The sequence below is a fragment of the Rattus norvegicus genome, chromosome 5 (assembly GCF_036323735.1).
Source record: "Rattus norvegicus strain BN/NHsdMcwi chromosome 5, GRCr8, whole genome shotgun sequence".
In the NCBI taxonomy this organism is placed as follows: Eukaryota; Metazoa; Chordata; class Mammalia; order Rodentia; family Muridae; genus Rattus; species Rattus norvegicus.
This window is the reverse complement of record NC_086023.1, coordinates 169,922,854-169,938,070: the sequence shown is the minus strand read 5'-3', so window position 1 is coordinate 169,938,070 and position 15,217 is coordinate 169,922,854. Positions and strand designations below refer to the sequence as shown.

The following is a 15,217-nucleotide window of genomic DNA, read 5'->3' as shown; positions in this document are numbered from 1 at the left end:
ACAGATGTGGTCACAAGGCCATGTCACGCATGCCCATGCTGGACGGGTGAATGAATGCCTCTTGACCCCTACCCAGAATTATTGCCCTAGTAAGAGAGCTGGAAATGCCATGGGGCAACAAAGCACTTGCTCAGGGGCTGGGCCTTAAATTGAGGGAATGGTGTTGGAGCATAAAGGAATGGAGACTGCCCTGTGTGGCCTGAGAGGCCACAGCGTATGATGCTCTGGCAGCTAGCTCCTTGCTCCAGTTCCTACCCCAGCTGCTTCAGTGAAAAGCCAGGGTAGGCCATGATTGTCCTGTCATGATGTGCAGAGGCCAGGGCGATCTTCAGAAAGAAGGAAAGAAAAGGGGAGGAGGGAGGGAGAAAGGCAAGGAAGGGAGAAAGCAAGAAAGGGGAGAGAGGGAGAGGGGGAGTGAAGGAAGAGAAGAGAGAAAGAGAGGAATAGAGAAAGGGAAGGAAAGAGGGAGGGAAGATAGAGGAAGGGAGAGAGGTAGGAAGGGAGGGAAGGAGAGGGGGAAAGGGAGGGATGGAGGGAAAGAGGGAGAGGAGGAAGGGAAGGAAGAAGGGAAAGGGAGGGAGGAAGGGAAGGAGAGGAGACAGGAAGAAGAGGGAGAAAGTGATGGAAATAAGACAGGAAGAAAGGGAGGAAGAGTGTGGGGAAGGGAGGAAGTAGATGCCTAGACAAGGTCCTCTTCTACAGAGGTCACTGGATTTGGGGGCAGGAGTTGTGCTCCAGACTCTCCAGTTGTCCTGTGTGGTCTATGAAACCATGTTCCCTCTGTGCACAGCAGGGAGCAGGGTGAGAACTCTGACCTTAAGACTCCCGGAGCAGGCCCCTGCTGTGTACTTGGGACCCTGGTATCATCCCTGTGAGCCTGGCTGAGGAGAAGAATTGGCTGAACTAGGATGACTGTCAGAGCTGCTATGGGCTCAGCATGACGTTGCTACACAGGAAATTCTCCTTTGGAAAGGGCATGATGAATCCAGGGTATGGAGATGCTGGCCCCCGCCGGCCAAGCAGATGAGCCCCTGGCTGGTGGCTGTGAATCGGGGACTGATCGGTGACTGTGGAGATGGATTTTAGTTCTTATTGGCTGGGGAGATCTGGAAGCTTTCCTGTGGGTTCTTAGAAGCGCAACAAGAGGGCAGTGCCCGGTCAGTATCCAACACACCTGAGGCCCTGTGTGCTACCATGCCCTGCTCTCATTTCTCTATGTGTACTGACTTCTGAGTCCCTCGGTATCACCACCCCACATCACCTAAGTGTAAACTGAGGCAGGGAAGTCACGGGAAGGGCTCTGTGTGAAGGAGGTGGGGGAGACAGGTGATGACACGGATAAGTTGGAAGGGAAGCCCAGAGCACCCAGAGCGGCTTCAGGAGGTAGGGTGCCTCGGCTGAGGTCAGCCTGCATCTCTGGGCCTTCGCATTTAAGTTTGACAGGCAACACGTTCAACAGGCAGGCTTTCCTGTGACTGTTTTTATTAGAGAAATAACCACCTCTCTGGAGAATTGGACGTAATGGGCCCTTTGTTGCTAAGCACTGGGTGTGGCCAATCCACCTCTGTGGTCCATCTTGGTGTTCTGGGTGGTGACAAGGGCTATTAAGGAAGCTGTGGTCAGAAAGGAGTTGGTGAGGAAAAGTGCCTGCTCCCGACCTTTAAAAATATGTTCTGTGTGTGTGTGTGTGTGTGTGTGTGTGTGTGTGTGTGTGTGTGTGTGTGTGTGTGTGTAAGAACAGATCGATGAGATCGTTTATGGGCGGGAAACAGTTAAGATGTGAGATGGGAGTCGTCGAGGTAAAATCATAGTATCCAACGTCTACATGTGAGGGCAGGAGCCCGAGAGCAGGAAGGCAAGAGTTTCCTTGTCTGGTCAGGACAGGAGAGTGGTGGAGAGGAGAGGATGAGGGGGAGGCTCTGCCCTCACTCCAGCACTGAAGCGCTTGACTGACTATGGTTAGGTCTGTGTGGGTATTTCAGGGTCTGTTTCCCTCAGCCACGAGTTTCTGGGCATCCACTTCCGTGCCACGTGCTAGTACAACCAGTACACATCCGAGAGTGAGGCCCCAGCTGCTGTTCCCCATGTCCGGTCCCCTCGCTTTATGGCCCTGCTCAGCTGGCTCTGGAAGCTTTGCTCCTTGTGAGCAGACAGCCTCTGTCCCTTCCTCACTGGGCCTTGCATTCCTGGGCTGGTGCCGGTGTGTCAGTACGGGGTGACAGAGCTCCTGGATTCTGGTGTCCTGGTAGTTGGAGCAGGGTTATTCCCTGTGAAGAGCAGCCATGGGGTTTCTTGCTTCCAGAGTCTTGCTCCCACAACCCTGCTACAAGTTATGCATGGGTTTCATCCCACTATACAGAAGAGAAAATGGAGGCCCGGGATAGATGTGAGCCCATACCCCGTTCTTCTCCTGCTCCCACTACCCGCCTCCCTGCCTGGACGCTGCTCACTCTGGACTCATCTGTCAATCTAGCTCAGCCAAGACAGAATGCTGAAGGACTGGGCTGGTATCGGTCATGCCTCTTGACGCCCAGGGTAGACAAGAGACTCAGGGGCCTTCCAACGGGAGCTTAGGGAGCTAGAGGACCAGTTGTGGGTGTTCTGTGCTCCATGAGCCTCTGCAATGGAGGTCACCAGCTTGCTGTTGTCACCCCAGGGCCATGAAGAGACCAAGGGAAACAAGGTGTGAGTGCTGAGGTCTGAGCCTCAGGAAAGAGAGTAGAGGCATTGATGATCATTTCCAGCAGGGGTGACTGGATGCCCCCAGCAGAACTATCTGCAAGAACCAAGAAGAGGCCCCTGAGACTAAGGGAATAAGAGCTTCCGGCCTTCTCTGTAGAGGGTGGGGCTCACAGGGACCCCATCTGCCTGAGCCCAGGATAGGTCTTACCTCAAGTGCTCAGGCCCTCTGGACAAAGTCCACTGAGTGGCACAGAGCCCTGGCAGTGGGGGTTGCGGTTTCCTCAAACCCTCATCCTCATCAGAGCTATTGTCCCCCCACCCTCCACCGGTGGCCTGGACACTGGAGGAAAGGCCACCCTCTGGCTCCATGATTCCCCCATTCCTCAGGACCTCTTCAGGTCACGCCCAGACACTCCACATGCAAGTGTAGGCGCATGTGTGCCTCCGCCGCAGGCCGGGCATGCCCTAATTAGCCCACTATCTTGGAGTTCTCATTGAAAGCAAAACAAACCAAAAAAAGTTTGGGTTTGCCCAGGTTCTTCCCTGAGGCCATGTGGGTCTTGTCTGGGCTTCCGGGGGGCCTCTGGGTCTGGGGGACCCCTGGGCTTCTGTGTAGACCTGCTTAGGCCACTCTGACAAGGCTCCTCATTTTCAACAGCGTGACGGGAGGCAGAAGTGGGGGGCCGGGCTGAGCACCACCGCCTGGTAATGAGCAAATGGTTTTCTTCCCGTGAGCCTCAGGAGGAGGGAGCCCTGTGAGGAATGAACGTCTACTACACGTTCCAATCAGAGGGGCCCTTGCTATCTTTGGGAGTCATGGCAGACACCAAAAGCAGACTGTGAGCAAATGGGAGGTGCCCTTGGGAATATAAGAAAAGCGCAAACACTGGAGAGCCAGCATTCACTAGACAAGGGGATGGACAGTTCTACTGAGCAGCCCAGAGCCCCCGTGGAGGCTTATTTCTCCAAGGGCCTCGGGTTCGCCACACCAGCCAGGTCCTGCACCCTGGTACTGAGGGCCTGCCTTCTCGAAGCACCAGGTCCCTCCTGCATAAGCTCCCACAGATGCTATCGCTGTTCCTTTTGGTTCAATGACTAAGTCCTTGGCACCCACCTCCAATCATTGAAGAATGCAGACAAGTTAAAATATGAACCTCACTGCCGTGGGCCTGCACCCTGCTTCTGAGCAAGCGAGGCAGGGCTCCCTGCCCGTCAGGGATGCCAGGGATTGGGCATGGAGGGGCTGCTGCTGCCTTCCACGGGTGTCACCACTTCTTCCAAAGCCCTTTGCTGGGAAGACAATGAACCCGGAGTTGCAGGAAGGAGGTGGCCCTGCAGCTCCATCCTGGGTCTGAAACAATGTAACCAGGTTCCGGGATGCCTGGAAGACAGGAACCATGAGGTAGAGCGGTGGTGCGTTTCTCCTCATTCCTAGACAGCGGCACCAGAGAGAGTGTCCTTCCTGACCATCACTTAGATGTGTGAAGCTCTCATCAGACCTATCACACTGTTGTTCATTCATTATTCATTCATTCATTCACTCACTCATTCATTCACTCATTCTTCTGCCACTTCGTTCTGACAGGAAACGCCTTAAGCAACCATTCCGAGCCAGGATCACGTGGCCCAGGTCAGCACCACTCAGGGAATGCAGTGGGTGGGATCCTGTGTCCACAGAGTCATCTGTCTGTGTGTTCTTCTGTGTCTGTGGGACTGCCTGGGTCCGCTAAATCCTTTGCACCTTCAGAATCCCTGTGTCTGTGGGGACCCGTCTCTTTAGCTTCAGCATCTTCAAATTCTAATGAGCAGGAATCCAAAAACATTTGGAAAAAAAATGCATTTATACTGAACATGCACAGACACGATTCTCCCCATCCCTTAAGCAGTGTGTTCTAATGGCTACACGGCATCTGCAAGTGGGGTAGATTTTGTGAGCCAGCCAAAGATGTGCGTGTGCAGGCTGTGTATAAATACTACGCCATTGTCTATAAAGGGCTTTATTTAAGGGTGTCTGTGGGTTCCCTGGGCCTGATCTCTCACGAACGCTGAGGGGCACGTGTAAAATGGGTACCATGTATGGAATTCTGAACATCGGTAGCTGCTTTCCCACGGTGAAAAGAGGGTCAGAGCTGTGGCTCAGTACAGGAGTGTTTGCCCGGTGTGTGTGAGTTCTGGGTTCAACACCCCCAGTACTGGAAAACAAAACAAGAAGGAAACTGGTGAATGTAATCAGAAATTTACTCCTGCCAATGTAGGGTCAGCACTGTGTGCATAGAGCGCTCGAGATTGGAATACTCTTCACACACCGAAACCCTTTGTAGCCATTGTTCCAACCTACAGGACTGTGTGACTCCTTACATATTCACAGTTCAGTCGGGGTGTAGGAGAGATGCCTTCCAGAGGAGAGAGCATTATGACAGGTCAAGTCCAACAGCATGCAGGTGCTTCCGCTGCTGTAGCCAAGGCTACCCCCTCTGAGTTCGGCAGAGACTGTGACAAGACCAAGGTAGAGGCTTCCCCCTGAGAGGCTGGGCTGTGGTCAGCGGCCTGTGGGAGGATTCTGAGAATGGAGGTGCTTGAGTGAGGGGCTGTGCTGGGCCAACCACAGTTCTGACTTTCTGTCACTCAAACTTCTACAGCAGCAGGAGTAGGACCGTGACCTTCCTACCAGGAGTCTGTTGGCAGACCTTGGGGTGGGTGGGGTCTCCTCAGCCTAGATACCCCACAGAGTGGGAGGTTTATGGCCTGCCTCTTTCTGAAGGGGACCAGCTGTCACATCCCATGCTCCCTTTGAATGGCCTTGGTGCTGGGAGAGATAAAGATCAGGTGCCTTCCTGTTTTAGGCAGCGTTATTAAGATGTAATTCACAGAGCATACAATCTTCTCACTTAAAACATACAATCTGGGGGCTGGAGAGATGGCTTGGTGGTTAAGAGCACTGACTGTTCTTCCAGAGGTCCTGAGTTCAATTCCCAACAACCACAATGGTGGCTCACAACCATCTGTAATGGGATCTGATGCCCTCTTCTGGTGTGTCTGAAGATATCGACAGTGTACTCACATACGTAAAATAAATCTTAAAATTTAAAAAAAAAACCATAAAATTTGGTAGGGGTTATAACTTGGATGGCAGAGTGCTTCTTGCCTAGAGTGTATGAGACCATGGGTTCAATTCCCAATACTGTAAAATATGGGTGCCCTGGTACCTGTCTGTAATCCCAGCACTCAAGAGGCATTGACAGGAGGATCAGGAAGGAGTTTAAGGTCAGCTTCCTGTATAGTGAGCTCCAGGCTAGCCTGGGCTACATGAGACCATGTCTCGAAAACTAAAAATAACAAAATAAGCAAGTAAATAATGAAATGTACCACCCGGCAGTTTTTGTCTGAACAGATGTGTGTGAGCATGGCTTCTAGAACATTCCATGCCACCAGAGAGAAATCCCGAGTCCTTCCATTCTTGATGTGAAGCCTTGCAACCTTTTGCCTCTTCTCTGCCTGGCTTCTGCCTCTCTGCATTTGCTGGTTCTGAGTGTTTACCTACATGAAGTCACGCTCTCTGTCTGCTCAGAACAAGGTTCTGAATCCCATCCACATTGTTACTATGTTACCACAACCCTGTGGCCAGTGGTAATTCTAACGTGTTTGTTCACTTCCCTAGGGTAGGGGTAGGCAGATGGGGCAGGTGGCCTGTGGCACAGGAAGTTGGAAAGGTGTGGGAAGGACTAGGGGGAAGATTTAGTGGTTGGACTTTGTCCTACAGACTCAGTCTCTCTGTGGGGGGTAGTTTTATACTATGGAAACTTTGTTCCGCTATACAGGGCTATCCACCCAAGTAGAGCCTTGCATATTGGACGAAGGTGTGTCTGAGCTTCCCCAGTGTCCGGGAGCTGGAGCCTCAGAGGAAATCTCTGCCTGATTCTTAGAGGCTCGGAGTGCAGAGGTCACAGTAGTGGCAAGAACTTGGGGTTAGAGAGATGGCTCAATGGTTAATAGCATTTACTGCCTTTAGAGAGGGCACACCTTTGGTTCCTAGAACCCACATGGCAGCTCGCAACTACCTATGGCTCCAGTTCTGGGGGATCTGATGCCCTCTTCGTAATTGAACTTGGGGTCATACCCTGTGTCCTGGAGCCAGGTTTGACCACCTATCCTCAGTAAGCCAAATGCCACATTAGGAAGTGGGACAAAGAGACCACTCAAGTTTGGCTTTAGGGAAGAAGTTGCTCATCTAACACCGGGTCGAGGTGTGGGGCAGACCACTGGTGAACTGTCACCAAGCTTCAGTCTTGGTGGGGGCAAGTTGTTAGAACTATGTGAAGCCTCTTTCCGAGAGACAAGCTTCCCTCCTGGGGCCTTTTCCTTCTCCAAATATGAGATTCCTGGAGGGAAACTCTCACTTCTTTGGGGTCCGTTGTTTTAAACTCCTGTAGTCAGACTCAAGTTTGGATTACCTTCATTTCTACCAATCCTCTTAGATCTTTCTGGCTGGCTTCTGCATAGGACACACGTATGCTGTGCACACACACATCCAGGCAAACAGTCATACACATAAATAAAAAAATAAATATTTAAAAAAAAACCGGGGTTGGGGATTTAGCTCAGTGGTAGAGCACTTGCCTAGCAAGCGCAAGGCCCTGGGTTCGGTCCCCAGCTCCGAAAAAAATAAAAAATAAAAAATAAAAAAAAAAAAACCAAACAACCAGGGTTGGAGAGATGGCTCAGTGGTTAAGAGCACTGGATGAACTTCCACAGGTCCTGAGTTCAATTCCCAGCAACCATGTGGTAGCTCATAACCATCTACAATGTGATCTGGCGCCCTCTTCTGGCCCACAGGCATAATGCAGGCAGAACACTAGACAGAATAAAAATTTTAAAACAAACCAACAGCTTCTTCTACTGTCTCCTGAACTGCTCTTCCTCCTGTTGATCAGTCCTTAGTAGGACCCTTCCTTCTGTCCCCAGCCCAACAAGGTCTTGGCCATCCTTGTCGGAGAACACTTCTTGTTCTGAGACTTCCAGGAGGCAGGCTGGTGGGAGGAGATGTATGTGCCGAGGTTCTGAGGCCTCTCTGAAGCGTGCAATGGGGGTGGGGTAGTAAAGGGGCTCTTGGCTCTGTCTTAGCACACTTCCACAGTCTAGTCTCCGCTACATTGCTGGTCAGTTGGAGCTGCTCAATCTGCCTCACACCTTTGGGCTCCTCATCTGTGATGTGGGAATAAAGACGGGGCCCACCTCACACCTGCTGGGGGAAGGGGGGGTCCATCTGAGCTTGCGGAAAGGTTTGTTGGCACAGAGAGAATCGATTAGGCGTCTACAATTAGGGACCCGTTCTGGTCACAGTCAGCCATTGAGTACTGTCTTCCCAAATCCCGCTTGCCGTCTCTGGGTGTAGACTGAATAGTCCTCCCATTCATAATTTGTTGAAATACCCAAGGCAGGAAGGCAAGGCCTCCTTAAAGCTCCGGGGAAAGGTGGCCTGTCCTGGGGTCCCAAGGGCAGAGAAATAAGGCTCCCGGAGCTCAGGTTCAACGAATACATGATTGGAGGCATGGGGGCTGCCTGGGCTAGCCTGGGAACCAGCAGGGATGCTTGGAGGAGCTGCTAACCCTGGGGGACAGGGGAAGTCATTATATTGGAGATAAGCAATCGCCTAAACAAATTCCTGTGGAGGTGGTCTCTCAGATCTCTGGGGACTGAACCACTGCAGCTGAGTCCATCACTTAGAGGGCTGTGTCTAGGAATCATATCTGACCTTCCAGGACACCCATGTTCCAAAACCTCGTCTGCTCCCACCCCACCCTTACAGCCAGGCTCCAGGCTCTCAGGTCTGTTCCAGCCTCTGAGCTGACCTGGGAACACGGTGGAGCCCAGAGGGGTCTTGGGCTGGGAGCTTTCCCAACCAAACAGCTCCTTTCCAGGTAGGTGTGCAAAGCCCCAATTCACCTTGCTGGCAGCTGGGTGGATCCCCAGAAGCCCTGGCACCCGGGAGGCGGACGGAGAGGGGCAGGCAGCAGAGGTGAATATGCGTTTATCCCAACACAAGTAGTGGCCTGTTGGGGTGGGGTGGGGGCCCCAGGAAATATTTGGGATGACTTGGAGCCGGCTGGCCCTTTAAGGCTCCTGTAACAAGACACCTCCCCAATGGGACAGAAGCTGGGGCTTCCACCTTAGCCCTTGTTTCTCCCCTCCCTCCTCCCCCTTCCTCGACAGGCCCAGTTCAATTTGCTCAGCAGCGCCATGGACCAGATGGGCAGCCGCGCGGCCCCGGCCAGCCCCTACACCCCGGAGCACGCCGCCAGCGCACCCACCCACTCGCCCTACGCGCAGCCCAGCTCCACCTTCGACACCATGTCTCCAGCGCCTGTCATCCCTTCCAACACCGACTACCCTGGTCCCCACCACTTCGAGGTCACCTTCCAGCAGTCGAGCACAGCCAAGTCGGCCACCTGGACAGTGAGTAGCTGTGTTGCCAGTGGACACGTGAAGGGAGGGCAGCAGGGTAGAATGCCACAGTCCCGGCACTGAGGTCTGACTGAGCACACGGGCTGTCCACACGGGGTTCCCACCTGGCCAGAGCCAGGAGGAGCGTTGAGCGGGAGGCGGGTCCTGGGGCTGGGCAGTGTGGGTGTGGCCACCCCTCGGACTTGTGGCCAGAGTCAGCCAGCCTCCCAACTGGGTCCGGAAAGGTCGGGGGTGTTGGTGCCAGTGAGGTCCGTGGGGCAAGGAGAGTGGCCTGTTTTGTGCTCAGTGCCTTGAAACTGGTCTAGTCCTGCACCTCTGCTGGAAATGTTGGGAGCCCAGAGGGGCCCTCATAGTTTGCTGGTCGCAGATTCGGGCTTTATCCTCATATCTCTCCATGCGTTGGTTTGCAACCGGATCTCTAGGTGCTGAGGGTTCTGTCCTTTCCCTGGTGCCTCTAGGAGCAGCCTGGCCTGTGGCTGGGATAAGCTGATGTTGGTAAAGTCCCACCCATACACTCGCTAAGAGTTGGGCAGGCAGCTGAGTGCTTTGACTTGCCCAAGGTGGAGTCTGTGCCCATTGCATAGTCAGGGAAACTGAGGCATGAGAAGGGAAAGCTGTGTGCTCCAGTTAACACATTAAGTGAATAGACGCTGGGCTTGGGGACACATGGCCGTAAGCGTCCTTACCCACTGAGCACCCAGGGTCTCTGTGGGAGACAGGGATGTGGGAGGAGCTGACTGAGACGCCAGGATGCTGGTCTGGGCACACAGGGCATTGGGTAGGGAGGACAGGGACCCCTGAACCTGGGACAGTTGGAGGTGCCCTGGGGGAGGGGACAGGGAACCCTGAAGGTGTGACAGCCAGAGGAGCACTAGGGGTTATCTCTCCAGAGAACAGAAGATGCCACAGTCCATGCAGTGCAAGCTTTGTCTCACCCCCACTTCCGAACAGGAGCCTTCCTCCCGAGGCTCTTCTTTAAAGACTAAGCCCCACAGATGTGGCTCTCATTCTCTTTGGAGACCGAAGAGCCGGACAGAGCCAGCCCTCGTAGGCACCCACCGATGTCAGTTGAGCTGGACTGGCTCTGGTCTCAGGCCTTGACTTCCTAGAGTTTCTTTTGGCTGCTGTTCTATTAGGGCTCCCCAGCTGCTGTCACCAAGTGAAGGTTCAGCCCAATTGCTGGCGCTCTGAGGGGCTTCAGTGGGCCAAGAGGCTTTGGTTACCTGTGATGCTGGGTCACTGTAGGCCCCGGGTGCTCCATTCTCCCAGACCACAAATTATTGCTGACTGAAGGGTGGTGAAGTGACAAGGTTCTGGATGAGACAGGAATGGTATAGTACACAGCTCTTACTCCTGTCCTGGGGCAGTGGAGGATACAATCCAACATGGTCTCCTAAAGTTGGCCTTTGTGTAGAACTACGTGCCTAAGGCCTGTTTCGCACTGCCTGTAGTTTGGGGGTGTTGAAGGGCACCTAAACTCTTCTTCCACCTAAACTGAGTGGCCTGGGGTCAGGCCAGGAAGCCCAGGAGACACACGGGTACCTCAGTCACATAGGGCTCTCTACACTGCTCTTCTACTTCCAAATGCATCCCCTCACTCTGTCTTAGAGTGAGGCAGGGTCCCATCTGTCATAAATGTCCGGTGGTGTCTGGAGGATGCCGTGTACGGGTTATTCCCTTCCTCTTCCTTGCCTGAGGGTGCTGATGGGGTTGGTCTTTGCCGTGCCCGTGGGTTCAGATACCTCAGATAGCGGGGGTTGGTCTTTGACAGGGGCAGATAGATCCCACTGTACTGCATTCCCCCTCCCACTTGGGTCCTCTGCAGTCCCCTCTGAGGTGTTTGACATCAAGTGTCCCATATGATGGTCTGTTTCCTGCTGCCCTGCTCTAACTGTCCCCATGAAGTAGTCTGGTGGTATGGCCAGACAGACATACCAGAGATCAGAGAAGGCTTGGCCTCCCAACCCGACCTTCACCCGGTGCCAGGGCAGCCCAGCTGAGCTGTCAGGCGGGAGGATGCTACTGCCTGCCCTCTCCCAGCCCTGTCACACAGGGGTGGAGGTGGGACCAACATTGATAATGAGATTTTTGGCACCTTGGCGATCTGGGAGCAGACACCCGAGGGTTTTTCTCGATGCCGAGAGAAGGGGCTGGCAGCAGTTGCTCTCAGCTCTGGGGGTCCAACTGTGTGGGTGCTGCCCAGACTTGCCACCGAGGCCCCTGCCACGCCACTGGCTGGTAACTGATAGATAATTCATATTTTTCTCAAGTACAATTCCATATTGACTGCTGCCTCCATTCCTCTCAGATTGGCAAAATCACCCTCCCTGGCCTCCAAGTGACCACAGCTGTTAATGGGGCCTTTGCACTGGAGCCATTGCTTAAACCACTGTGGGACTCTCTGAACCCAGAGGATCTGCTTGTCGTGACCAGCCTCCCTTAGCCTGAAAATCTGCTGGTGCAATAAGAGGTGTGGGCCTTTAGGTTGTGGCCCTGCATGTTTGTACACATATGTGCACCTATGTTTACATACATGCACAAGGTCCTATATGGCCTGGACACCTAGATACACAGGTGTGTGTGGTGTATGTGTGTATGTTATATACCTATGAGCACACGAGGATGTAAACATAAACGTGCTCATGGACCTACATACATGGGTACACAGATATACCCACATATACCGGTAAACATGCAGTCATGTGTGTACATATGCACTCACATGCGCATGCCAACAGATGTGGACAAGCATGTGAGCACGCACAATAGTCTCCCTGGTTGCTGCCCTGGGGTTCTGACAGCTTCTTTCCTCAGAAAGGCTACCAGACAGATGGACTGGCCAGAAGAGGGCTTGTGTCTGGTCTCAGGGTCCCTCAGCAGAGGAGGAAGTGGGACAAGGTCCTTTACAGCATGATGAGATGGGTGTCAGGCTGCTGTCCAGCACCAGCTCAGCCCCTTCACGCCGGCTTTGCCTCACTGAGCGAGACGGCCGTTTGCAACATTGGAGCCACTGAGAGACAGAGTCCTGCGGTTAGGCAAGAGGACCTGCGTGGACGGTAACCCTGGCCTGGTGTGGTGTCTGTAGAATCCCAAGGGCAGGCTGTGACACAGCCAACCTACTACAGAGGCAGCTGCAGCGGACCCCAAGAGTGAGTGCATGCTTGTGAGTGGCTTGGCTGCCTGGGAGCATCACGGACAGACAGACGGCCTGGACATGGCCCCAAGTGACCTTCAGAGGTGTGTGTGTGTGTGTGTCTGTCTGTCTGTCTGTCCATCTGCCTGTCGATCTGTCTGTCTGCGTCTATCTGTCTGTGTGTCTGCATCTGCCTGCCTGCCTGCTAGTCTGTCCTGAGAGAGAACCCCTACCCACCCAGCCACCCAGCAGTCCCTAGAGGGAAGCACAAAGCCTCTGTGAGGGATCCCTGGGGAGTGCAGGGCTGAGTCAACACCAATGGATTTTGAGCAAACTTTCCAGCCCCCTCGGAGGTTTGCAAAGCACAAGAACAGAGGAGGTGCCCCAACACGATTGTGGTGTCAATTGCGTTATCCTAAAAGTTTATGGAATGCATAAATGGAACTAATACCTTTGACTGGCACGGGGAGCAATTATGTATATTTAAAGCCTAGAGAAGAGTTCTAACAATGTTTATTGTGGAGATGAAACGTGAATTATTAGGGGAAACAAGAGCACTTACGGAGAAAATCGCAGCAATTGCTCATCTTGTGTCTAGCTTTGCCGGAGAGGACCGGCTGCCAGGAGGCTGTCCCCGGCTTGGGTCTGGGCTGGGTACCTGCATTGGAGATGAGTCTCTGCTCTCTCCATCCACTGGTGGCCTGAAGGACTTTGGTCCTCAGTAGGCACAGAGCCTGGAAACCCTGAACTCCTGGATTCAACCACAGCGGGACACTGGCAGGCTGGTCCCTGCAAGGATGCTCCCAGCTGAATGGTCACATCACGTACCTCCAGGGTTCTAGCAGGGGACAGGAAACAGGGCACCTTGGAGGGTAGGACTCTCTCCTGTGGTTTCCGGGTCAACGCAGGATTGAGTTCTAATTCACGTGTTACAAAGAACCATCTGTTTTTCAGGATTGGCTGTGTGTACTGTGGAGGAGGGGTGCTCCTGGTTCACTCCCCTGTTCTCCCCTCAGGAGAACTGGTGTGACCCTGGAAGGCCTAGAGCTAACCCTTCCTCGGGCCGTCTCACATCATCTCACGCCACACTGGGGAGAACTTTACAGGAGAGTGGACAGAGACCCGACCTGAGTGGGGTTGAGGAATTTACAGGAGAGTGGACAGAGACCCGACCTGAATGGGGTTGAGGGAGACTCCCTAATCCCTGTACTCAGTGCAGCTGATGCGGCGTGACATTTCAGGACCCCAGGTGCCATCCCTTAGCCTGCAGTAGACCCGCGTGCCTCCTTTCCCGACTTACAGATGAGGAACTCCGAGGGCAGGTCACCCATCAGCAAAGGGCAGAAATGAGATGGTGGCCCCAATGGCACATCCCAAGAGTTTGTGGAACTCTCTTTCTATCTGCCCTGCCCACTGCTCCAATTCCTTAGGGGTGGTTCTGGGACCCTAGGAGCTCGATAGTAAGGAAGTTCTGACACTCAGAGGCCCCACCTCCCCTGCCTCAAAGAAGGGGAGTTTGGCTTGTTCCTTAGCACCTAAAGAGCTTCCATCCACCCATGCTGGCCGGAGAGACACGCTGTCTGCCCACCATCCTCCCTGAGTGGATTCATAAATGCTATCTGATTAGAATATTCTAGAGGTGACCAAACTCCAAGATGAGGAGGCCAGCCAGCTCCTCATCATTTCTTTTGTTGATTCATAGTACATTTGCCCTGCCGGAGGGAGCCCTGCCTGCGTCTCAGCTCTACCAACGCACTTTATAGCCAGGAGAGAGGCCAGTGTGGGGGTGTCTGTCATAGGCTAAAGCTAAACGGGGTCTGGGTAACACAGCAAGGTGAGATCCAGGGCTGAACGGTGAACTGAGTTTTCCATACCTGCACCCTCCAGGCTGATGGTAGGCTATAGGGAAACGGCCCGAAGACACTGGCAGGCTGGTGTCTGCGTCTAAGGATGCTCCCCAGCTGAGTGGTCACGTCACATACCTCCAGGATGCCCTGTCACCTCCTCCTGGGAAAAAGGTCACAGCCACATCCAGGACCTTTTGCTCTTTCATGGGTTGGAGTATTCCAGGCTTTGAGAGCTGTAAGGAGAGACCCCGCCACTACCACTGATCAGTACAAGAAGTCACAGTGGACCAAGCCCGTTTCTCCAAGACCAGAGAGCAGGCTTCAAAGTCGAGCTGTGTGGTACACTTGAGGGCAGAGAAGCTCTTTGGAAAAATTGCTGGTGTGGCAGAAGCCATTCAGTGACCCAGATCCCACGCCTGAGTACCTGCCTCTCCACAGCTGTCTGTGAGGCACCAGCTCTCATGGTGCTCCTCTGTTCTGAACACCCTGGGAGGCCTCCTGAGCCTTAGGAGGGTGAAGCGGGGCCGTGCCATGCCCTGCACTGGGGCCTGGTTCCAGGGAGGCTCTCACTCTGCTGAGCTTTGCTCAGTGTAGGATCAGAGATTTAGACCCCAGAACGTCCCTGTCCCGTAGCTCCAAGGAAGGTGTCTAAAATTCAGTGACAACTTATATTCTTTTTTTTTTTTTATTCTTTTTTTCGGAGCTGGGGACCGAACCCAGGGCCTTGCGCTTGCTAGGCAAGTGCTCTACCACTGAGCTAAATCCGGAACCCCGAAAACTTATATTCTAACAAGCTACTGCCTACAGCACTGAAGAATGACTCCTTCACACACACACACACACACACACACACACACACACACACACACACACACACACGTGCACATACATACATGCACACGCCTGCATGCATGCACACACACACTCACACATACATGCATGCACACCTTTGTCTCCCTGGATCCTAGCCATCACTAGAACCTGAGACTATGGAAAGTCACAGGTCCTTAGAGAGAGAACTGGCTAAGATCAGTGTTTCGGAGGGCCACAGCCGGAGTGGAATGTGTGACTGTCCTGTGATACCCTTGCCATC

General features: G+C 53.5%; 1 protein-coding gene across 3 annotated transcripts in view; it reads left to right on the top strand.

Annotated features, from left to right (window-relative positions):
- Tp73 (tumor protein p73) overlaps positions 1 to 15,217 on the top strand; it is an 84,275-nt gene that overhangs the window by 50,005 nt on the left and 19,053 nt on the right. For all 3 annotated transcript variants that reach the window (NM_001108696.1, XM_039110454.2, XM_039110455.2), the window contains one exon: positions 8,893 to 9,135. In NM_001108696.1, coding sequence (NP_001102166.1) covers positions 8,893 to 9,135 — 243 coding nt within the window. The remainder of the gene's footprint in view (positions 1 to 8,892; positions 9,136 to 15,217) is intronic.